At 45.4% G+C, this 23,613-nt stretch overlaps 1 protein-coding gene across 1 annotated transcript; it reads left to right on the top strand.

Annotated features, from left to right (window-relative positions):
* Positions 1-140: 140 nt before the first annotated feature.
* VXN (vexin) lies at positions 141-23,613 on the top strand. The gene is made up of 6 exons (XM_036123510.2): positions 141-383; positions 4,894-4,949; positions 12,441-12,600; positions 16,538-16,599; positions 19,398-19,489; positions 21,168-23,613. The coding sequence occupies exons 1-6, from the start codon at positions 317-319 to the stop codon at positions 21,349-21,351; spliced, it is 621 nt and encodes a 206-aa protein (XP_035979403.1). The 5' UTR covers positions 141-316; the 3' UTR covers positions 21,352-23,613.

The following is a 23,613-nucleotide window of genomic DNA, read 5'->3' as shown; positions in this document are numbered from 1 at the left end:
AAAGACTTCCAAAATCACTGCGGCAGACACGGCAAAATAAAAATGTTAAATACATCCTGGCTGGGAGGGGACTGAAGCCTCCACGCTCAATCAAAGGTTTACAATAATAGGATTCATAAAAAAAAAAAAAAAGACAGATGGGATTAGAAAATGTTGCAGTGAAGACTCTGGAATGAGATGAGATCACAGCACCAGCCTGTCTTTTGTGGACCTGCACAATGATCCCCGAGCCAGACTGGATTAGGAAACCTCGCGACTAGGGGTTCAGAGAGAGGCTTCCGGTTCCCGGCACTTTGGGGGAGAGAAGGCTGAAACGATGCATCAGATTTACAGCTGCAGTGATGAAAATATAGAAGTTTTCACCACCGTGATCCCTTCCAAGGGTGAGTAAAATTGCCCTTGACGGTTTCCTCACCGCGGCACCTTCTGCCGGAGGTTAAGGACAATCACGTGCTGTTTTACTATGGCTTATCCTCAGGTCTCTCAGAGGGGTTGATGCGCTTGCTGTTGTGATGGTATTTGTTATTGTTGTTGTTGTTTCTGAAAAGGAGGTACATGGATAAACATCAGTCATTGAGAAACAATCCATCAAAGGGGTGGGGGGAATGAGGGCAGTTAAATGCTCCCAGTTCCACTTAATTCAGTACTGGTAACCCAATATGCGAATGAAAGTGACAGCAAGCCATTGTTTTAGGAAACAGAGATGAAAACAAAATTCCCAGGGCAGCTAGAAAGATTCTTTCTTCTTCTCCAATGAGCAGGTGGGCTCTGAAATGAGAACCAGCTGGCTCAAAAGTATGATTTCTAACTATGCCATCAGATGTGAGGAGAAATACTCCCGGCAGTGGCCTGAAGTCTAATAAAGTGGTCAAATAATGCCCTGACCCAGGGCTGGCCTCTAACACAGATCCCAGGGCCCCGCTCCCAAACTTCACCTGGAACTAGCGTCACCAAAACGTGTGACTCTGTCAACTCTTGTGCTCGGGGTGAATGGTGTCAAGTCCCAGGGAGGGCTTTGTGTGCGAGCTCAGCGGACAGCAGGTGTCTGGTTACTGGACAGTTCCCTCACCCCCTCCAAAGCTCAGCCCTCTCTCCTGCCCCTCTGTTCTCTCCCCACGGCCCCTGCCTTGCTGGGAGAGCCTGGGACTCTGGCTTAGCCCCGGTCTCATTGTCAGACTTGAATGAAGGGGGCTGGATGTTTGCTGGTGTTGTGACCCCCTGTTCAAACAATCCCTTTCTTCTTCCCGTGTCAGCCACTGACAGGGCCACTGCTGGGGGGTGGGGGGAGGGAGAGACTCAGCCTGGTCACAAAGAGACAGCCAGCAGAACATAAATAAAGCTTTTGACATCCATTGCCACATAGAGAGAGAAAAAAGAGCGAGAAGTCTGCCCACGTGCAGGAGTTGGAACTCTGTCTGGAGACTCTGGAAGTACCTGGAAAGTCAAAGCTGACCCTCTGACCCAGCACTTCCACTTCTGGATACTCTTACTCACAGATGTTCACAGGGGCATTGATTCTAGGAGGGCAAGATTGAAAATAGCTTCAATGTCCTTGAGGAGGGGAGGGGGTAAAATGCGGTGTCATCGTACTATGGAATATTCCACAGTTGTCAACAGGGATGAACTAGATCTATATGTATGGATACAGATCTCAAAAGCATAATGTTGAGTGGAAAAAAATAGAAAAGGCTGGATGAAAATTTTATATGTATGATAACAATTACTATATCTGGCAATACAAAACAACTTATGGATACATATTCAGAAAGAGTATGAAAACATAGGCTGGAAAGATACAGAAAAAATTAGTGATCTTACTAGCCCTGGGGAGGCGTGGAAGAAGAATAAGGGGAGAGTAGAAAGGGAATCTAAACTTGCTTAATATTTTATTTCTTTTACATGAGAAAAAAACAAATTGGAAGCAAATATGAAAATGTTAAATTTTGTCTATTTCCTGTTATTTCTTTCCATTTAACAATTTTTAGAGGAAGAAACAAATCAAAGCTGAATAGCCCTTTTTAATTAAAAACTTATTCAACAATTCAGGAGCAATGTCACACTTCACCTGAATAAAAGCATTTGAAACAGGACCTTTGACTCCATTTGCTTAGCATAGTGGCCAAGAGACTGTGGTCACTTCTACACTGTGTGACTTTGGGCAGTCTACTTCATCTCTCTGGGCCAGAGTTTCTACTTTTGTAAAAGGGAGAGCTCGACTTTACTGCCCAGGGTTATTATGGGGGAGGAAATTGAAATACAGATAAAACATATAAAGGATCTTGGGGCTCCTGGGTGGCTCAGTTGTTAAGCGTCTGCCTTTGGCTCAGGTCATGATCCCAGGGTCCTTCCTGCTCTCCCACTCCCCCTGCTTGTGTTTCCTCTCTCGCTGAGTCTCTCTCTGTCAAATAAATAAATAAAATCTTTAAAAAAAAAAACATATAAGGCATCTAGAACAGTACCCAGCATGTAGTAAGCACCATTAAATACATCACTTACAAAATGATGTCTATTTTTATTCCATATTTAGAGCAATGACTATGTTCAAAGATAAATATTGAATCCTGTATTTCTTTCTTGCCATTTTCATTCATGGCCATCTCCTGGTCATAAACCAAGTATTCATTGGTATTCATGGACATTTCACTGCTCAGGAAGCTGTTCTCTAGAAAAGGAGTATTTGCAGTCTTACCTTAGACCGTGAATGGAAGAATTTCACCTCCTCGCACTTCCTTTTTTGCCTCATCTTGCTTTCTCCAAAGCTATCAAGCAGAGGGCTTTCAGTGAGAGAAGACAATGCTAGCTTTTCTTAAGTCACTGCTTATAAGAGAAATGGGTAACTCTTCAATACATCCCCACATTCCTTACCTACAGAAATAGAAGGTGGCTTCATTTTATCTAACAAGGTTATAGTTCTCCCTAGGATGCCCTTTCCCCAATGCTACCATTTAGCATGACAAAAATGGCCAAGACATTTTCTGAGCACAGGTTCAGCAGCATGGGCAGTGTGGCCAATGGATAAGAGGATAGGGCCTTGTTCCACCATCAACTGTGGGACCCCTAACTTCAGCATCCCCACCAATAAAATAGGGATAATGCAGAGTACCTGGCTCACAGAGTTGCTACGAGGAGTGAATGAGATAAGGCAAGTAAGCCATCACCTGGTGAAGCTCAATGTGAGCTATTATTACCTTTCTATTGTTGTATTATATCCTTCTTTCCAACACACCCATACATGTATATATTGGGTTCAACTTAATATTTATATGTATTTTTTAGCTGAGCCATCTTAATGTCTCACAAAAATATGGCAGCAGCAAGTGTTAGACTGTTACTTAAGTATTTTAAAGGCATGGGACATAGATACCAAGTCTATAGCTGAGGACAAGTGTGGATTTTTACTTTCTGGAGAGAAAGAGAGCCCTTTAAGGGAAAAAAATTCATAGACACAATTCACAGTAAATACAAAAAGTAAAAGCTATGGTTTTACCAAGAAGTTATACCAGAAGTTATTTCCTGAGACACACCAGAGGGGGTTTAATTCTAGGGTGAACAGCACCACGGCATTCAAAATAATTCTCTTGAGGATAAACAACAATGGGGAGGGGTTGGGGAGAGGAATCGGAGAACAGCAGGAGGAAATGGAGAAAACTCCAGAAAGAGAAATCCTAATGGAATGCTATAGGATCTAGAAGTTATCACTTATTCTTTCCACCTGCCTTCAGCTTGCAGAGATGGAGGACAATCATAATAACCACCATTGATTCCTGGGAACCTACTCTTTGCCAGGCACTGGACCAAGGGCTTTATAAAAATTAGTTCGTTTCATCCTTGTCCCAGCCCTCTGAGGTGGGTGCTATTAATCCCCACTGTCTTACAGACGAGGAGAGGAAGGTGTGGAGAGGATGAGTTATTTGCCCAAGTCACATAAGTGGCAAGTGGTCCAGTTCTGATTCACATTCAAGTGAAGGGAGTCAGGAACCCTCCTAACTAGTGTACTGGACTCCAGGTTTCACGGCTGTAGGTGCTCTGCAGAAAATACCATCACCTAGCACTCATCTGATCACTTATCCCATATGTGACAAGGAGTCATCTCAGTTCTAGGCAGGGCAGTGACATGGTAGGATTTCAGTTCCGAGTAAATCATTCTAGCGGCAATATGGAAAAGAGATGCCTGAGTATCTCCATTTTCAACAAAATACACACCTTCTTCCAACCAACATTTTTTAATGCTTAATTGATTTTTTAAAGCTTTTTACTGTAGTAAAACATGCATGATATAAAATTTACCATTTAAGCATTTTTTAAGTGTACAGCTCTGTGGCATGAGGTCCATTCACATTGTTGTGCAGACATCACCATTATCCATTTCCAGAACTTTCATCATCCCTAACTGAAACTCTATACCTGTTAAATAACAACTCCCCATTCCCTTCTTCCCCCAACCCCTTCATAACCTCTGCTCTACTTTCTGTCTCTGAGTTTAATACTCTAGGTATCTCATATAAGTGAACTCATACAATATTTGTCCTTTTGTGTCCAGCTTATTTCACTTAGCTTAATGTTTTCAAGGTTCATCCATGTCACCACATGTATCAGAATTTTATTTCTTTTTAAGGCTGAATAATATTCCATTGTGTGTATATACCACATTCTGTTTATCGGCTCATCTGTTAGGGGACATTTGGGTTGTTTCCACCACTTGGCTATTGTGAACAATGCTGTTATGAACTTTGGTGCACTCAGCCAAGTAACATCTAAAATTGTAATTACACCCTGCCTATTCTCCCCACTTCCCCTCCTCCTCGCCCCTCCCACTCCAGGTGCAAACCCTCTCTGAGGCTACATCAGCCTCACCCGTGTTCTCTAAAACCATTCCTTTCTCTCTCTTTGCAGTGTCCAGTCCAGCCAGAAGAAGAGTCAAAAGCTCTCAACACCTCTTGACCAAGAATGTAAGGACAACTTCAATTTTGATCCCTTTTATTGGTTTTCATTACAAAAGCAGCATCTAGCTTCTTCACTTCCTCTTCGTGCTCTCAATAGCCAGGAAGTTTTTCTCTATGGCATGTCGGGGCTGCGTGATTTCCTGTCTTCCACTTCAAAATAATTGACAAATGTCCACCAGACAGTGAACAGCCTTGAATTGGACTCTCCTATTCTGCCATTTTCCCCAGACACATAGAGTAAATCTCATTCTCTAAAAAAACTGTGTTCTTATTTAAACAGAGTCCACGATGAGTATAGCATCCCTGACTGAGGTATTCTCCTGTTGTTGGCATTTGTGATGTTCCATTTTTTCACTATTATAAATAGCATTGCAATTAATTTGTACAAAATACTATTCTTCTGGATTAATTCCACGGTAAATTAACAAGTAAAAGGACAAGAATAGTTTCATCTCTCCATCGATCCATTCCTCCATCCAGTATTTTCATGCCTACCATGTGTAAGAGACACTGTGCTAGATGTGGAGAATAGTGATTTTTTTAAAAAATGATTTCTGCTTACAGCTTTGTCACATATTACCAGGAATTCTAAACAGTTGCCAGGCTTCTAGCAATGCTTTTCCATTTACCTCCAACCTCACTAACATTGACTTTCATTTTTTTTTTTACATTATCTTTTGCTACTCTAATAAGCATTTGCATTACCTTAAAATTAGTTTACATGTCATTAGAACCAAAGGATGAGGTAAATTTCTCATTTTACTTACAGATTTCTTTATACAAAAGTTGTCAATCCATCTTTGTACTTTCACTGAAAAGGTTTAACTGCTAATTGTTTCCTCTTGGTTATGCTGGAGTTTTTATTTCTATCACAATTTTTCATGGAACACCATTTTGATTTTCTAAGTATCTCAATTTTTGAAGGCCTCTTCTCCATTAAAAAGAATTTTTTCAGCGTCCTGGGAATGAGATGGGGTTTTAGTCATTGTTGTTTTTACAAACATTCCTTTTTTTGATTCCCAAAGTAGTATGTGCCCATTATAAAATTTCAAATACTATGAACATATAAAATATAATAGAAAATTCTAAGAAGCTGTGGAACATAACGGTTAGATATACAGACTTAGAGTCGAGCTGCCTGGACTTAAACTCCAGTTCTACCCATTTCTAGCTAGGTGACCTTGAGCAGGTTGCCCACCATACTGGAACTCAACTGCTTTAGTGTTCAAATGGGAAAAATAGGAGCACATATCTCAAGAACCATTGGAGAACAAATGATTTAATACATGTAAAGTGCTTAGTCCAGAGCCTGACACAAACCAAGCATTCAATTAGTATTGGCGTTTTTTAAGTGAAAATTTCCCATATACTAACATATCATTATTATGCTCCATTGTTCGATAACATATTGTTTTGCAATTTGCTTTTTTCACTAAACTATAATTCTTGAACGTCTTTACATGCCAATTAATACTTATAGATCTACCTCATTCTTTATAAAGGCTGCACACCATGCCATTATATGAATGTACTATAATTTTCTACCCAAATCACATCTGAAGTTTTCTAGATTATTTAACCAAATTCTACTAAAACAATGCGGCAAGCAATATCCTTGAACATATTTTTCATGCTCTTATGCAAATGTTTTTGAGGATAAATTCACAAATATGAAAATGCTTGGTCATCAAATCAACATGTTGTACTCCTTAATGTTATATGCCAATTATATCTCAATTAAAAAAAAGAAAATGTTCAAAGGATATGAACATTGAAAAAAATTTATAGCCATTACCAAATTCTTAGCAACTGTGTTTTAAAGTACCCTTACCAAAACACCTAAGTCAATACTGTATGTCATCAATGTTGTTTATCTTTGACAATCTGATGGGTGAAAATATCTTGTTTTAATTTGCATTTCTTTAATTATTAATATCATTCTTCATCTTTTCAGGGATTTTGATATTTTTTTCTCTATAGGTTCCTAACTCATGTCTTTTGTACATTTTTCTGTTGTATGTATTTTTTAATGACTTTTGAGAATATTTTATATTAAGAAAGAAAAGAGGGGTGTCTGGGGGTGCAGTTAGTTAAGCATCTGACTCTTGATTTCAGCTCAGGTCTTGATCTCAGGGTCATGAGTTCAGGCCCTGGCTTGGGCTCTGTGCTGGGAGTGGAGCCTACTTAAAAGAAAAAAAAAAAAAAAAAGGAAAGAAAAGGGCTTTTAATGGATGGAAAATTTCTTTGTGGTAGGGCAAGAGATTGTTACCTTTCTCCTGGTCCCTGAAAACTTAAGCCCACAGTCTAAAAGAAAAATGCTCCTGACTTTCAAGGAGTGGGTGTTACCAAAAATGGAAAGGGAGGGGCGCCTGGGTGACTCAGTCGTTTAAGCAGGCAACTCTTGATTTCAGCTCAGTTCATTACCTTGGGGTCCTGGAATTGAGCCCCACCTCGGGCTCTGTGCTCAGTGGGGAGGCTGCTTGAGGATTCTCTCTCTCCCTCTCCCGCTGTCCCTTCCCCCACTCGCACTCGAGCTCTAAAATAAATAAATCTTTTTAAAAATGGAAAGGGAAGGGGTTGTTTGTGGGTAATTTTCAGTTTAAGGAAAGTTTCACAACAGACTTTTCGGTCAAGGGGCTTGAGTTTGGCATTACTCTAGATTTGAAGGAGCCACAAATCATTCATGACTCCAGAAAGATCCCTTGGGAATTGGGACTATTTAGTTCTACCAAGTTCTTGCCTTGAATTTCTAACCCTAAACAATGTTCCTGTCTGAATGACTCCTAATACCTTTATCTACTGGCTTTATAAGGACAGAACAGTATTTACAAAAGCTTTTAAAATGGAAACTAAATCACCATACTTTCTAATAGTTAAGTAGGTTCTAGGGAAGAAAATCCTCAGGAGATTTCGAACTTAAAGGAGAAAACTCTCAGTTGTCTGAGATGGTGGTGATGAAGCCACATGGGGATGAGATACACAAAGCAACCAAAATACGGGACACAGCCTTCTGGAAGAGCCACTTGACTTCAGCCAGCACTGTAGAACCATGCTCTCAGGTTTCCTGGGAGTGGAAATTTTTGAGAAAGACAGTTATGTTTATGGCTTATGACTTTCCCTCTCCAAAATATTTTTACTCAGAGAAAAAAAATGACTCAAGTATATGAATACGTATTAAAATTCGCTTTTGATTTAAGAAAAAAATTAGAAGCTGGGTCTTGTCTTCACCGATGCAATCTTTCTCCAGGTGAGACAACTTAATAATGCCCTCTGGCCTTTGAGCTCTCCTCTAAATTTCTCGTTTCCCCTAACAGCCTGACTCGTCCTTTGCTTGCAAACCTCAACACCAGCTGTACAGAACATTCAAATTAGAAAAGACAAGAAAGGTCTTAGTCTACCTAAGATGAGGGAAGTGAGTCCTAAAAGAAAGAATTGTCTCTGATCCGACTGGCTCTTGGCTGCCTTTGAGTTCCCAAGGAAAACATTCATATTTTGTCTAACTGCTTGAATCTACCAATGTTTATGACTTTCTTTGTCCTGAAATTCTTATTTGTGTCTGTTGTCCTTGAGCTACCATGTGGAGTCAGGGTCCCTCCTTTACAAAGATCTCTCGTCTCTAAACCATCCTTAGTGCCACAGCATCCCTAGGGTACAGTCAGGGCCCCCCCAGGGGCCACTGATTCCCAGCCCCATCATAATGAGCAGCGGTACCACCACCAGGAAAGATGGAGAAATGAGATTGTAAATGTCACATTCTCCCCAGAGTTCAACCTGATCGGGGAGAAATTGGCCTGGAAATTTACTGATTTTTCAAAAGGCACTGAGTGATTGATTGCACTTGAAATTTCTTATCTGGATGTAGGCACTTCTCTGGGTCTTATAAAGAGCACTCACCTAGAAGTCATAAAACCACAACCCTCATCCTGGCTCTGTCCCTTATAACTCTGTGACCCTGAAGACACATGACCTCTCTTGGCCTCAGTTTCCCTATGTGTAAAATTAGGGAGTTGGGCTAGAACATTGCTATGGATCCCATCAGCCCTAAATCATGATGATTCTCCATCACCTAGGTCTCACCTGTCTTTCCAACTCCCTACCAGCCCCCTAGGCTGGCAAACAAACAGAAGTGTGACTTGAAGATGTCAGTGGATGGAATTCTGAGGCTTGAATGTTAGCCCATGACTTCCGTTATTCTAATCAATAACCCGAGACCAGCAGGGGAGCATCAATTTATTGCTCTAGTACATCCCCCCTACTTTCGGAAGGCAGTTTGCTGACTAGGAAAGGCAAATCCAACACTAAACCCACCTCTCCCTTCCCTCTCCCCATTCCCTTGTCTTACCCCTGTACTGGGGTGGGGGGCCCGCTAAAGAGCCTGCTCTCAGACCAGCTTGTTCTAAGACCAGCAGCCGCAGCCGCCCCAAACTGTGTCCTAGAGACCAGAAAATAGCCCAGGCTTTCAGAAGTCCACAGCCATCCATTCAGTTGTCTGTTTCCTGGTGTGGGCCCAACCCTCTCCCCCCGGAGCCCTCTCAGAGCTTCTGTTACTGTAGGAAATGAGAACCAAGTACAAGACCAGCTAAGAAAGGGAAATCTTCTGAACTGGGCACCTCTCCTCTTTCCTTTCCTGCTACTGGCATCTTCTGGGGACTGGAGAAGACACCCTGAAGGGGCACTTGGCCCTAAGTCATGATCTGGGAAGTAACCAGCCTCATCCCCATCCCCTGGTCGCTCCTACCTCTAGCAGAGGGCTGAGCAGCTAGTGCCTCTTGGCTCTCCCCTTCCCATTCTCTTCTGCCACCCCACAGTGCAGAGAAGCATTGCGATTGCGGAGGTGGAGTTTCCTGTTCCTGAAAGGGAACATTTGCTTCCCTTTCAGAGGAGGAAATGCTGGGTCTCCCTCATGGACTCCGCAGGCTTTCTTTACCTGCTTTACTTTCTCCTTGTACAAAGTAGGTCTGAAAACATACCAGTCTCACTCCTCCTCACTCAGAAGGATGCTGACAGAATGAAAATAAAATCAGAAATACCTGTGATAGCCAAGAGCTCTGTGTCAGTAATGAGGCTCAGGTCTCTCATATTCAACCTGGAGGGTCACATTCCAGGGGAGAGCCCTTAGGCCAAATATTGGGGACTGGGGCTCCAAACAACCATTAACCTAGGAAATTCCAGTATTCTGGGCAACACAGCAGAGCACGGGCCAGGGGAAGGAAGGTAAGGAGGAGAGCAGACTGTTAGTGCTGGGTGGTCAGTGCTGGACCACCCACTGAGCTTGTGCAGGGTGGACCCAGGGCTGCCCCCAGCCCAACAGAACCACCACCTTCTAATCATACCACAGCTTATAAATGTATCAACACATTGTACACCTTAAACTTACCAAATCATAGGTGTCAGTGATATCTCAATTTAGCTGAGAGGAAAAAGGAATAAATATTTTTAATTATTGGGGGGGGAACCACCTTCTGCAGTGCCCAGAGGAGAAAAGGTACTAATCCTACATGCTCCTGAATGATCAGCTTTCTCCAAAGGCACAGAATGAATGAATCTGGGCCCTAAAATAGGCTTGAGAGGAGTTATTTCCTAACCCAGATAAGACCAAATTGGGGATATATTAGTTTTCTAAGCAAAGGACTATTTGTGGTAAACTGAAGCAAAGAGTGACAGCTTCTTCTAGTTTCCTCTTTGGGAGACAAGAACTGCTCTCTGATGCTGTAGATAAATATGTGGCCTGAAGAAAGAGTGCAAGCTCTGCGACTAAAACTAAAACAGATGACAGGCATTTGCTCTGCCCCAATACAACAAGGACACACAAGAATATCTCCTTTCCATGGAACCACTGAGTGTCAAGACTGGGGCATGAACTCAGGTCTGCATGACCACAAATGGAGTTACCTTCTTCATCACGGGCAATCTGAAAGGAAAAAAAACACACACAACTGTTTTCACTTGCATTTAATTACTGTTCGACATCTTTTCATGTTTGTGGTGTCATGTTTACCATTTGTATTTCTCTTGTCAATGGCCAGCTGCTGGTTTTTGCCCCATTTTTCTCTTTTCTTCTTCTTTATTGATTTGTAAGAGTTCTATGTACATAGGGATCATTCCTCTTCATATGTAACAAATGTTATATTGAGCCACGTTCAATTCTTGTGTTTTTTTGTTTTTAACCTGTATCTTGGATTTGTCTGGTATTTATTTTGGTGTGAGACGTGTGAACACAGATCCGTTTCCCCCAGTGACCTGCCATTCATTATAACAGTATTAAAGATCCAATTTTTCTCCATTAAATCAAAATATCACCCCATTATATATATATTTAAATTTTTAGTCTTATTTGCTTCAGCGTCCTCCAAAAGCAACACAATTGTTCTATGTGGACAAGTGAGGGGGATCCATCAGAGGCTAGAGAACAAGAGCTCAGATGGGTCCTCCTACTTGCAGATACCCCCAGTGCCCAGGACCTGGCACGGAACGTGCCCTCCCAGGGCATCTGATGAAGGAGCAAGCGAATGAGTCGATGCAAACCTCAGAGTAGCTGCCATGTACTATTGGACATTCCAACCAGCTTTAAAGGAGTGAAGAAATTCAGAATGGATGACCCCAACGTCCTGGATATGTATAAAACTATGCAGGATAAGAGCAAAAACCTGCTAAGATTCCCTTCACTACTCTTGGTATTAAGATAAAATATGGTATTATTTGTCCCAAGTTTTTTTACATTTAAATTATTTCAATGATTTAAGTATGTTTATTATAACTTTTAAGGCTCATTTCGGTGGGTCCTGACAAAAGAGGTATTTCCTCTTAATGTACTTCCCAAAATAACTATTCAGCAGGTGATCATTCCTGAAAACACCTTAGCTCTTAGCATTCTGTCTGGTTTTCGGGAATTTCCACTTAGCGAACCACACATAGTGGAAGTTCATCTCCCAGCTCCACCTGACACGGGTGCTCTGCAAGGTGGGGGGAAATGTGAGCATGTGGGGCTGTACCAGCAGCTTCTTTCTGTTTAAAACCTGGGAATGAGTTGGGCCCTGGGTCCTCTCCCTAGCTCTTCTCTCTGCCAGAGCATTCAAAAGGCTGTCCTCTGTGTGAACAAGGGTGTCTGCTTAGCGCAAAGACTGTAAGACCCTGATTTCCAGAACTGTCATCATTTCAAATAGCCTGTTCTGTTGCCAAACCAGGTCAGGCCCTAGGGCAGGGGACATTTTTGGCCTGATGGCCCAGGCTCCTGACTCTGTGAAGGGACTGCTGGTGAGGAAGCCCCCCACCCCCCCCCCCCCGCCGGGGAACCCTCATCATCCTGCACCATGGCACTATTTGGCATGCTGAGATGAAATAAAACGGTTGCCTGTTGGAGGCCAGTTACCCCAAGTTCTCTCACTGCTGCTAGCATTTGCTGGAGCAAGGAAAACTCCGATAGTTCACTGTGGGCCCAAGGTGCGTCTGAAGATCCCGGGAGAGGCACAAGCTGACTGTCCTTCCTCCTCCCGGCAGGTGGTGATCGAGTCAGACCTCTACACGCCGCGGCCCCTGGAGCTGCTGCCGCACCGCAGCGACCGCAGCGACCGCCGCGACGGCGAGGGCCGCAGGGCGGGCCGGCTGCACAGCGCGCGGCCGCAGGGGCCCCACCTGGCCAAGGCCCCGGCCAGACCCGGTACGTGCGCCCTGGGTCGAGTCCCCGGAACCTCCCTTGGGGGGTGCGGGGGGCGGTGACGCGCTCAGACCAGCAGCCGCAGGGTCTGCGGCCTGGCTTGTCTTTTCCAACAACCTCGCGCTCCTCGCGGGCGTCCTCCATCACGCCAGGTGAGCGCAGCACCTGTGGCGTGGGGCGTGCGCGCCCTCCCCTCCCCTCCCCTCCCCTCCCCTCCCCTCCCCTCCCCAGCGCGGGCCGTTCCTGCTCCGAGTGCACCTGCTCTCGGGCCCCACCTACAGAGCAACACAAAACACCTAACTGAAAAACACTCCTGGGCGAGTACAAATGCTTTTATCTGCCTTCTTGCTCCCCCAGGAAGCCCTGCTGGGTTCCAGAGATGAAAATCATTATGTTCCGGGGGGGGAGAGAAAAAACTAGTGTAGACATGACTCATGAAGAAACAGAAGCTTACCTTATTTATTTCATAGGCTGTGTATGTAATTATACGGGCTCTTCATAAACTGCCAACTTAAGATCTCACCATTGTAAATGTGAATGGCTTAGGGCTATTTGAACAATCTCTAAAAAGAATTTAGGGACAATTTTGTTTTGAAAACTGGAAACAATATAGACTTACCTTCAGCACTATTTTTAAAAATGGCCTCCACCCCAAGCAGTTCAACGGGAATCTGCGCCTAGCCCACTGAAGTCTGTGGTGGTATTTTGCCTTTAATTGCTGGTTTAGGTTATTTCTGTTATGTCCACAGCCTAAAGTAATTCCTATTTTAACTCCAAAAGTGCACAATAGAAAGTCTGGGATGTCCTTCTCAAGGCATTCAGCTGTCAACAACTTTGTATGTTGTAAGAACTGAAATTATACTTCACCGAGTATATCTCTTCATCTATCCATCTTCTCTCCTTCTTTAGAGATGCTCGACTGGATCCCTAAGGTTTCTTTGATCAGTAACACCCCGATCCTGTTTTTATGATCTGATGTATAATAACGCATAAATCAAGCGATACTCTCTAGCTAAGTGATTACATATACACATATGTAGAGTGAAAGCATTAGGAAAACCACAATCTGCCTTGCAAATTACGAGGAGATAAATTTTTCTCTGTGTCTATATATAGGTGGGTGGGTGGGTGCATGTGTGTGTAGAAAGAGAAAAAGAATATCTTCGCTACAAAATCATAAAATGGATTTACAGCCATGTTTTTCAAAATTTAATGTGCAAACGAATCACCTGGGAATCTTGTTTTCATGCAGAGTCTAATTCTGTAGGACTAAGTAGGGCCCCAGATGATGTTGATGATGTTGGTCTGAGAACAATATACTGATTAGCAAGGATTTAGAGACGGTCAAATGGGTTCTCACAGTGGGGTCCCCAGAGCAGCAGAATCACCTGGGAACTTACTGGAAATGTACATTTTGGGTCCCACCTGAGACCTATTGAAGCAAATTCTGGGGTGGGGCCCAGCAATCTCTGCTTTAACCAGCCCCCCAGGTGATTCTAAGGCACACTGAAGGTGGCAGAGCCCTGATCTGCAGCACCCCGTGCCCATTTACAGAAAAGGAAACTGAAAGCATAGAAGCTGTTTGACCCAAAGTCACACTGCTTATTAGCAACAGAACTGAAATTAAATCTTAGTTCTAATTTCCTAGCCAATGCCTCTATCCCCCACCCCCAGAGAGTAATTTCTTCCCAACCATCTAGTTTTAGGGGTCACTTTCCTTCCTAAGTAGCTTGTGGAAGCTTGACTGTCCAAGTCAGTCTTTTATTCTATAAGAGAACACTAAGTAATGAAATGGAGAGAATCTGCCCAACATGTGACAGTCAGCTCATGCACGGAATGTGCTAGTCAGGTTTAAAAAAAAAAAAAAATTGAGCTGGGCATTGATTCAATTCCTTCAGCTCCCCCAATCTGATAGATTCCAGAGGGAGGTTGGGGGAGACGGAGGGTTTCTGAGTCAAAGCCAGACCCAGGGCTTTCCGTGGGAAAGGCTTGGGCACTGAGTCTTCCATCCTCCCATCAGAAGGACGTGTCTCCAGGGATCTCAGATCTGGGGGCTTGCTTCTTTTCTGAGCTGTAGGAGAAGGCTCCTGGATGATGTAGCCTTCTCATGTGGGAGAAAGATTCTCTGAGGAATCTTGGAAATTGCAGGGACTCTGAAGGCAGAGACCCAGCTGAGAAACTCTCTCACCATGAGGCCCTGGGTAGGTGAGCCTCAAATGCCTGGAATGGGGACAACCACCTCCTGAGCCCTGGAGAATTGGCTGCCTATGGAATGTCTCCACCAAGATGTCCTCAGGCACCTCAGAATCAGCTTCTTCAAGCGGAATGTGTCCTCCTTCAAACCTGTCTTCCTTTCTCAGCTGGGATGTTTCCCTTAACACCCCCTTGTCCTCCCCAACCCCACTCCACCCACCACATCACATACTAAACACTGACAATGTCAACTCCTGGATATGTCTCATCTCTCCCTCTTGGTACCTACCTCAGGCTACCTGGGCGCAGACCCCCTTCATCTCTGGTGTGTAGCATCCAACCCTGGCCCTCAGCCACCAGTCCCTCTTCCCTCTACAAGGCTACCAGAGGGGACTGTCTAAAGCAGAAATCTGCCTCTGCCATCCTTCTGCTTCAGTGTCCTTCCTACCCCCACTGCCCTCCAGACTATGTTCAAGGCCCTCCAGAATCCATTCTCTGCTGACCTCTCCAGGGCACACTCCTGTCCCCACCCATCCATACACACAGAAATCCTGAGCTGCAGTGCAATTCTGTGACTGCTCCACTATATTCTGTTTCCCGGAACTTCCCTGACCCTGTTCCTTCTGCAGATTGTCCTGTCTCTACCTGGCAAATACCTCCCAGATTGGGTTAGGGTGTCCCTCAGTCACATTTCTCCAGCCCTGAAAGACCCCCAAAGCAGTTTGCCATTCCCTAGATCATCCTTACCTGGCTTCCTCTAACTGTTCTCCAAAGCCTTGATTTCCTCATCTGGAAAGTGGGGACTATTATATTTACCTAGTAGGGTTATGGTAAGGGTTAAATGAGATAACGTTTATGCGTTTTATACTCAGCACAGTGCCTGACACAGTAAATACGCAAAACTATGAGCTGCTATGATTATTTATGCCAGAGCACTGTACGTTATGATTTAATCTTGGTAGTCTTGTAACTTCATTTTATTGCCTTTGTAATGTTTTCTTCCTTGGGTTGGGGAGTGTTTTATCTCTATTTGCTGTAGTGTGATAGGATGGGGCTTGTTCTGGAATGTCTGCCCAAGGAGAGGACTGTATTGAAAGCCAACTTTCCCCTACCTGTTGCCAGCTCCCTCAGCTCAACACCTGCATTCTCAGAAGCTGCAGACTTCAGGGTAGAGATAACTCAGAAGTAGGTCGGGCTTCAGGTATAAAGGCATAGCAAGAAGGTTCTCACGTAAGTCCCGTGTAGCCAATGTCTCAGGACTCAGATAATCTCCAACCCTCACACATCATGATGCTGTGCTTCCCACTGCAGGCAGGCTTCTCTGCTCATTTCCACAGAGGAGTGTCCAGGATCAGCAAGCAAAACCGATCCCAGCAGTAGAGACTTAACTCCTGATAACCTCTTGTGATGTGGCACCTTAGGAAGGAAGGACAAGCCCAGGGCACATTCTCTGAGCACCTACTGCCTGCAGACACAGCACTAAATGCTTCCACACACATGATCTTATTAGACCTTAGTTCTACCCTCCCTGCCCACCCCACGCCCGGAAGAGTGCCAGGGGTACAGGTGACCCACCCGACAGTTTCCCCATTGCCTGACCCTACTGCCTGATTTCGCTGCTTGGCACAAAGGCCTTTAGAAATTCCCAGCTTGTGGTTGATCAGCTAATGAGATCACTGATGCAGAAGCGGGGGGAAGTAGAACACAGAGTACCACTGAGTAATGCTTTCTCTGTTCAACCTTGCAGTGGGGAGTTCGGAACCCAAATCATCAAATCTGTGTGGGAATCGAGCATATGGCAAGTCTTTGGTAAGTAAAATAAGCCTGGTTAGTTCTATCTGTTGTGCTTTAAACTTCTCGCCCTGTTCTTTGTTTCAGGCCCGAGGATTATCAGAAAAGCCAACCTGAGGGTGCTTTGCTCCTAAAGTCTATCAGCTCACAGCACACCACTGGGTGTTGTTCTCTTTCTTGCCAGAAATTCAGCTCTTAGGCAAACAGAAGGTATTGCCTAGAGGACATCTCAAACACGGGGGAAAGAAGTGGTTTCTGTGGTAGGCATGTGTCAGGTGGAAACACCTAATTCCCAGGGGCAGCTATGGCGGTAAAGAGCTGCAAGGGTCTTAAACGTTGTGAAAACACAAAACACCAGGCATCTCTGGTCAAGACACCTCTGGAGGACATCTGCTCCAGGTCAGGGTCTCTGGAGGCAGACTCTGAGATGCGGGGTAGGGGCTTTGAGCTGTGTATTAGGGATCAGTACCCGCAACAGGAGAAGAGAGGTCGGCTTGCGCAGAGGCTGAAGTGCCGTGCGCACCGGATACCTCCTGGCAGGAGCTCTGGGGCCAGTGCTACCCATCCGCCTTGTCCTGAGTTGGGCCCAAATGGTCAGACCTTTGTTTCCTCCTCGCTCCATCATGGTATGTGGCCTGCCCCACTGGTGGCAGCTTTTCCTTCCCTGAAGGGTGATCAGGAGGTGCACATCCAGATCTAGCTCAGGGTCACTCTGGAAAAAAAAATCTCCTGCATCATCTTCTGGGCGTGTATGTGGGTACCCTCTGGGGTGGCACAGTAGGGGCGGAATCATGGCTAGAGGTGAGGTCAGCTCGGGCATCCTGGGCTCCGTGAGCAGCAGCTCTCCAGGTTGGTGGATCGTGCCATGTGAGGACTAGAAAAGACCCTGGAGATTGTGTGGGCCAGCCCCCTCATCCTTCTGGAACAAACTGGACAGTGAGCCCTTCACTCCCCGTCTGAGCAAAAAATCTAATCCACATACCTCACTTAGGTCATCCCTGTACTAGGAGAACCACACAAAGGGCAGGGATGGGCCAAGCTGTTTTATCAGGAGCCCCCTGCCCCAACCTAGTACTCGAGAGAAACTGAGGGAGGCTGGGCCATTGCCACAGATCGTCAGGCTGTGACAGCTCAAAGAGTGCCCTCAGCTGAGGCCGGAGGAAGACCAAGGTCAGGGGGAAGAGGGTGGCTCACAGCCTTGGATTACCTGCCCCAAGCCCCTGGGCTGGGCTCACACAGTACCTCTGGCAGAGAGGTACCTGCATCTGGGAGGCCAGAATGAATTGGGATGGGATAGGGTGGTCACGGGGACCCAGTGACAAAGAGGCAGCACAACTGACTCTTTCCCCTGAGGGTCCTGCAGCTCATCAGAGGCCCCTTATCCCAAGGTGGGAGAATGATTCAGAGCTTGCACAACTAATTCTGATTCAATGCTGACGTGCACTGGAGGAGAACTAAGGACTCTGGAGAAGGAGAGGTGGGTCTATGTTCCCGGGGCTGGACTGTTGGCACGGTGGGGAGGGAGAGCTCCTGAGAGGCCACAAGGTGGCACAGTAACTCTGTCCACAAACTTTGGCCAGCTAGGGAGAGAAGGGGACAGTTAATCATGATGTCCTTCACCTGGAATTTCCCAGCCATTCCAGGAATGTGGTGACCCTAAGCCTTCAATGGGGTTGGGGTGAAGGAACAAAGCATAGCATATGCCCACTGACTAAGCAAATTCTGGATTTAGCCCTTGTTAGGCCGTCAGTTACTTTTCCATTCAGCACATGCTTCTTGAGCACTCACCATCTCCTTTAGGAGGGCTGCAGAGGGCCACCAAAGGGATTAAGTGCCAGACCCTGACACACACCATGTCACCTTTCTGAGGACTGGGAGACTAGACAAACATGAAACAAGAAGAGAACCATAGAAAGAACTGGTGAACATATCACATAGGTACTCAGTACTGTGGGACATGGGGCTTAAGGGCAGAGAGAAATCAACTTAGGCCACCAGCCTGAGGAAGGGCCTCTGGGAAGAAGTGGCCTTGAACGGCAGGCAGAGATGAGGCTCCATCCAGAGGGTGAAGGAAAAGCCGAGGCACGAGGCAGCGCTGTGCATGCGCATGAGGAAAGGGTTCGTTGTGCATGGGAATCAGCGTGAGCAAGAGGAGAGGCCAGGCCAGCCCCGCTGGGATGGGAGCTGTCACAGTACCCACGGGGGATAACAGAGCTGTGTAGATGAGGGGGAGCCGGGTTCTGAGGAGCCTGTGCTTCCAGAGTTGGCATCAGTCCGGCCTGCCGTGGGGAAGCGCTGTAAATCCGTGGGGGGGCTGAGATTAGTGGTGGGTCTGGTCCGAAGCAAGGAGGTCCCGGGTGACTGGACCCGAAGGCTGCAGCAGAGGAAATGGGGAGGATGGCACTGACCGAGGCAGTCTTTCAAAGCACAAATCTGCAGGATTTGACAACAAAGTGGACACAGGCAGTGGGGAGGGGGCGGGGGGGACAGAGTTGTCAGGTAAAATTGAGTTGTGCTCTCAAGTTCTCTGGGTCGGTGGTTCTCAAAGTGGGGTCCTGGGATAGGCAGCACCCAGGAACTTATTAGAAATGCAGACTCTCGGGCTCACATCAGACCTACTGAATCAGAAACTATGGTAGGCCCCGCACGGTGTTCACAAGCCCAGCAGGGGAGTGTTAATGCCTGCCAAAGTGTGAGGACTATCGTCCTGGGTGGTGGATCGATGGGGTCATCCCTCTTTCAACTGGCTCCAGTCAGTGCCAGAGTTGGGACCATGGCCACATCCTCCCCTTCCCTTCCCCTTCTGCAATACCCAGATTCCTCCGGTGGCCCGGATCTCAGTGAAAGCCCCCGGCGTGCTGGAGGCGGCGGCCACGGGCTCGGAGAACGGAGCTGTTCTGACAAGAGGGTAAGTGCCCTGTCCCCCACCCTCCCCGCCCGCTGCCGGCAGGGCTCCCCACCCACTCTTGGTCCCGCCACAGAAGAGTAACAGGTGGCCTGGCTTACAGACTCTCAAGATGCTAACACAAAATCCATGCCAGCTTTAAATTACCTTTTAATGAGGGCAATAATCCTGGGTCTCTGTAGCGCCTCATCAACTGTTTCCCTAGGATTAAGCTGAAGTGTTTTTGATGGTTTCCACTTCATTAACACCACTTTTTAGACTTGGAGAAGTGTCATTCGGGAGGGTTTTTGGTTAATTAGATAAATGTAATCACAGGTCATATTGAGAGCCTCCTGGTAGGCACAGTGGTGTCAGAAATGCCTCGTGAATTAGGTGAAGGGCCCCTGCCCAAAGGTAAAGAAATAAGTAAGATACAAAAGTTTCAAACCAAATGTATAATCCCCACGTTACTGTTAACTCTGATCCAGAACCAGCAGCTAGACTAGCAGAAGTAGATAGTCCCCTCCCCTAACCCCAGCAATTCCCCCACTACCTTCCAGGCTGCACTAGAAGATGACAAACGGGTGTCTGAAACTCAAGTCAGCATGCACATTTATGCCCCCACCACCATCGTCCATACTGCACACAGTAGAAAAGGGGCTTAGGGGGTGATGAAGGGTGTGGGCTCTTGACTCCCAGCTGCTTGCTGGCCCAGCGCCACCACTAACCTGCTATGACCTCCATGCCCTCACTTATTTCCAAACAAAAACAAAAAATGGGGGGATGATCATAATACCCCTCTTGAGGGATTATTGTGAGAACGGAATGGGACGATATGTGAAGAACTTAGCACAAACTGTGGCTGTTATATTTCAAGAAACCTACAATCTAGCAGTTGGAAAGACACGTCCTTGGGACCATGTGAGATGTGCACACCAGAGGGACCGTGGGCTGAAATATCAACCCAAGTGTCCACACCTTGGAAGCTTAGATTCTAAGGAGGAAGAGACCAATGTGAAGCTCTTGTAGATAAAAGAAAATCATCTAGAAAGAATTATAAAAACCAAGTCACTCAATGTACTGGGACCTAATTGGAGAAAAGTCAGAAAGGCATGTGGATTGTTTGAAGGTCTAGTGGCAAATGGTCCTGAGCAGCAGTAGCTGTTGCTGAAGGCTGGAGTAAGCCCACAACTTACTGAGCGGCACAGACCCACCTTTCTGTTCCATATAGCTGTGTCCAGAGGGTTCTCCACGGTTCCTTTCTCTCTGAGCTCAGAAATTCTCATTTCCATGTGTTCCTGGAGGCTGGCTCTTGAAAAGTCAGGCCATTTCTTTCACCTAGGGAGAGGAAGTGAGGATGCACCCCCAGGGCTCAGGCTCTTTCTATAGCTTTACGCTTTGGGAAGCTTGCCCTTTCCATCAAGATTGTTGGTCTAGAAGTGGGAGGGGTGGGAAAGGAGAACTTGGGACAAGAGCAGAACTTGAGATCCATGAAGCACTGTGCCCAGAGCCACCTCCTTCCCTCACCCCATGTGAAGATCCCCCAAAAGAGTCATCCGTATGTGCGTCCCAACAGTGACCCTCCATCCTGGTCACAGAGCAGAGGAGAAATAAGAGCTTGGTCTACTCCTTGAGGGCAAAAATTAAAAGTTTGGCTCTGTGAAATGACTGTCCTCCCTCCCTACCCCTGGCTTTTCTTTAGATCCAGACATCTCAAGAAGATGACGGAAGAGTATCCGACCCTTCCCCAGGGAGCAGAAGCCTCCCTACCACTGACAGGAAGCGCTTCCTGCGGTGTCCCTAGCATCCTCCGGAAAATGTGGACAAGGCACAAGAAGAAGTCTGAATATGTGGGAGCTACCAACAGTGCCTTTGAGGCTGACTAAAGGTGACCCTCCCCAGGTGTCCTGAGTTGGCCAAAGTTCACTGCATATGGGGGAGAAAACTTCCAGATTGGAACTGAGCCACATTCACCTCTGCTAGTAGCTGGTCCAAACACATCACCATCTCTTACTAACCAATAGCCCTGGTTTAGGGTACAAGCAAGGAACTCCCCTGGAAGGCAAAAGAAAAGTGTGCCTTCTTAGAATCAAGAAAGCCATTGGTCTGAAAGTGGCTTTGGGAGGTCATAGAGTTTATATCCCTATCTTTAAGCAAAACCACACCACAATCAAACTTTCCCAACCCATTTTAAAGACCTCCAAGGAAGGAAGCAGGCAATCCCTCAGTCTTCCTTGTGAGTTGTTCTAATGTGTGTGATTTCTGGTATAAATATAAGAGCTTGACGTTTGAGGCACTTGTAAACACCGTGGTTCTTAACTATTCCTCTTACCACATTTATTTCATCTTGACAAGGTACAATTTTTAATGACAAAGTACTATATATTTACTTATAGTTCTAATATCCATTTGACAGTATTGTCAAGATCAGTATTGACCATTTGGCATGATTGCATGAATTCTCTATTCTTTTACATGCAGCTTTTCTATAGAGAAACATGATTAAAAATTAAATGTTGAATGCTAATGTTTTCTGAAGTGGCAGAGTCTAGTGAAATTAATAATACCTTGCACTGGCAAAATGATTTTAACTTTTGAAAGTGCTTTCCCATACATTATCCCTGTTAAAGAAAGCACAATTATTCCCAGTCTACAGATGGGGAAGCCAAGGCCTTACGAGAGACAGTTAGTGGAACTGGGTACTAGGGCCTCGAGTCCACCAGACACATTGCTTTGCTTATTTTAGCAACTGATTTGAGGAAGGTTTTGAGGGGTAGGAGTATGTCTCTGGGGGCAATGTTTGAAAGGAAAAATGTGATAAAGTTGGAAAAAGTAAGTGATTTAAATGCAATACATCATTAAGTATTGGGTTGAACTTGAAGAAATTGCCATCTCTGTAGGTCAGAAACAACTGATCAATTTCACATGGTTCAACCTAATATATAATATTGTGCTTTCCTTCTTTTAATGGAAATGTCATCATCAATCCCATTGTTAACATCGATAGACTTATGATGATAATATGATAACGACAGCTCTCATCTCTTAAATGCCTACCGTGTGTCAGACATGACACTGAGCACTTTACGTCCGTTCTCCCTGTCTAACAACTCTGAGTTAGGTGTCCTTCTCCATTTCATAGACGACAGTTTAAAGCAGTTAAACGATTAGTCTCGAGGTGCCTGACTCACATGGGTGTCAGGCTTCAGTGCCTGCTGTCTGTATCTATTCCTTCACACAGAACAGCTCAGAACATAGAGAAGGATCAAGGTTAGTAAATAATGTTCACCTCAAATGCTAAACACAGATGACTGGCAGAGGCCGCCCAGAGTGCTGTGTGGAGGCGGAGTCTGAGACGCAGGCGTGCAGTGGTCAGTTAGGAATGCCGACCCGTGGAGGCCATTAGTGATACATGTCCTGCATATCTGTCATCCGTAGCCTCAACTCTGCCCCCAGAAGGCTGGTGTTCTAATTCAGAAGCTTAAATTAATCCAATCCATTTAGCAAAATCAGACACTCCATGGTGAAACTTAGTCTTAGACTCAGCTGGAAATCGCCACGTCTTGGTACAATGAAGAGTTTGGCCACGTTACCAGTCTCAACCGTTATTCATAGGCTACCACTCTGTCGCCTTTTGCTAAGTTACCCGTTTCCACGTCTCCAGGTGAACTGTAAGGAGGCATGGAGGGATAAGAGGCCTGGGCTTCTGGGCCTTCACCTTGCTGAACCCTGCCCTTCAGTCATTGTTTTAGATGCTCAGCACCCAATCCTCACGATGGAACATGATTTGGGGATTTGGGCATCAAGTGCTCTTTCGATGAGGGCCTAGTCTCAACAGACTCATAGTCTTGCACAGTATAGATAATGGGGCCTGGAGCACAGTTAGGGAACAAGCAGGTGATTTATGCTGGACCTATATCAATCAGAGTATCCTAAAACTATTTATTTCAACTTATTCAGTCTATAGCTGATGTCCTCCATTTGTATGTGGCACCTGGAGATTTCTGTAGGATGCAACTAACTTATTTATTTTTAATTTAAATATTTCATGATGAAGTGTTTGCCTTGCATAGAATGTTTTAACTGACCAGTTCAAATAAAAATAAAGTATGCTTTGTTTGTAACATCAATAAACCACCACAAGAGTA

The sequence above is a fragment of the Halichoerus grypus genome, chromosome 5 (assembly GCF_964656455.1).
Source record: "Halichoerus grypus chromosome 5, mHalGry1.hap1.1, whole genome shotgun sequence".
NCBI lineage: Eukaryota > Metazoa > Chordata > Mammalia > Carnivora > Phocidae > Halichoerus > Halichoerus grypus.
This window is presented reverse-complemented; position numbering and strand designations above follow the sequence as displayed.

Coding starts and splice junctions, on each gene's coding strand:
- VXN (XM_036123510.2), top strand. CDS start 317: ATGCATCAGATTTACAGCTGCAGTGATGAAAATATAGAAGTTTTCACC. Junction 4,950..12,440: donor AACACCTCTTGACCAAGAAT/GTAAGGACAACT, acceptor TCCTCCCGGCAG/GTGGTGATCGAGTCAGACCT. Junction 19,490..21,167: donor GGAGCTGTTCTGACAAGAGG/GTAAGTGCCCTG, acceptor GCTTTTCTTTAG/ATCCAGACATCTCAAGAAGA.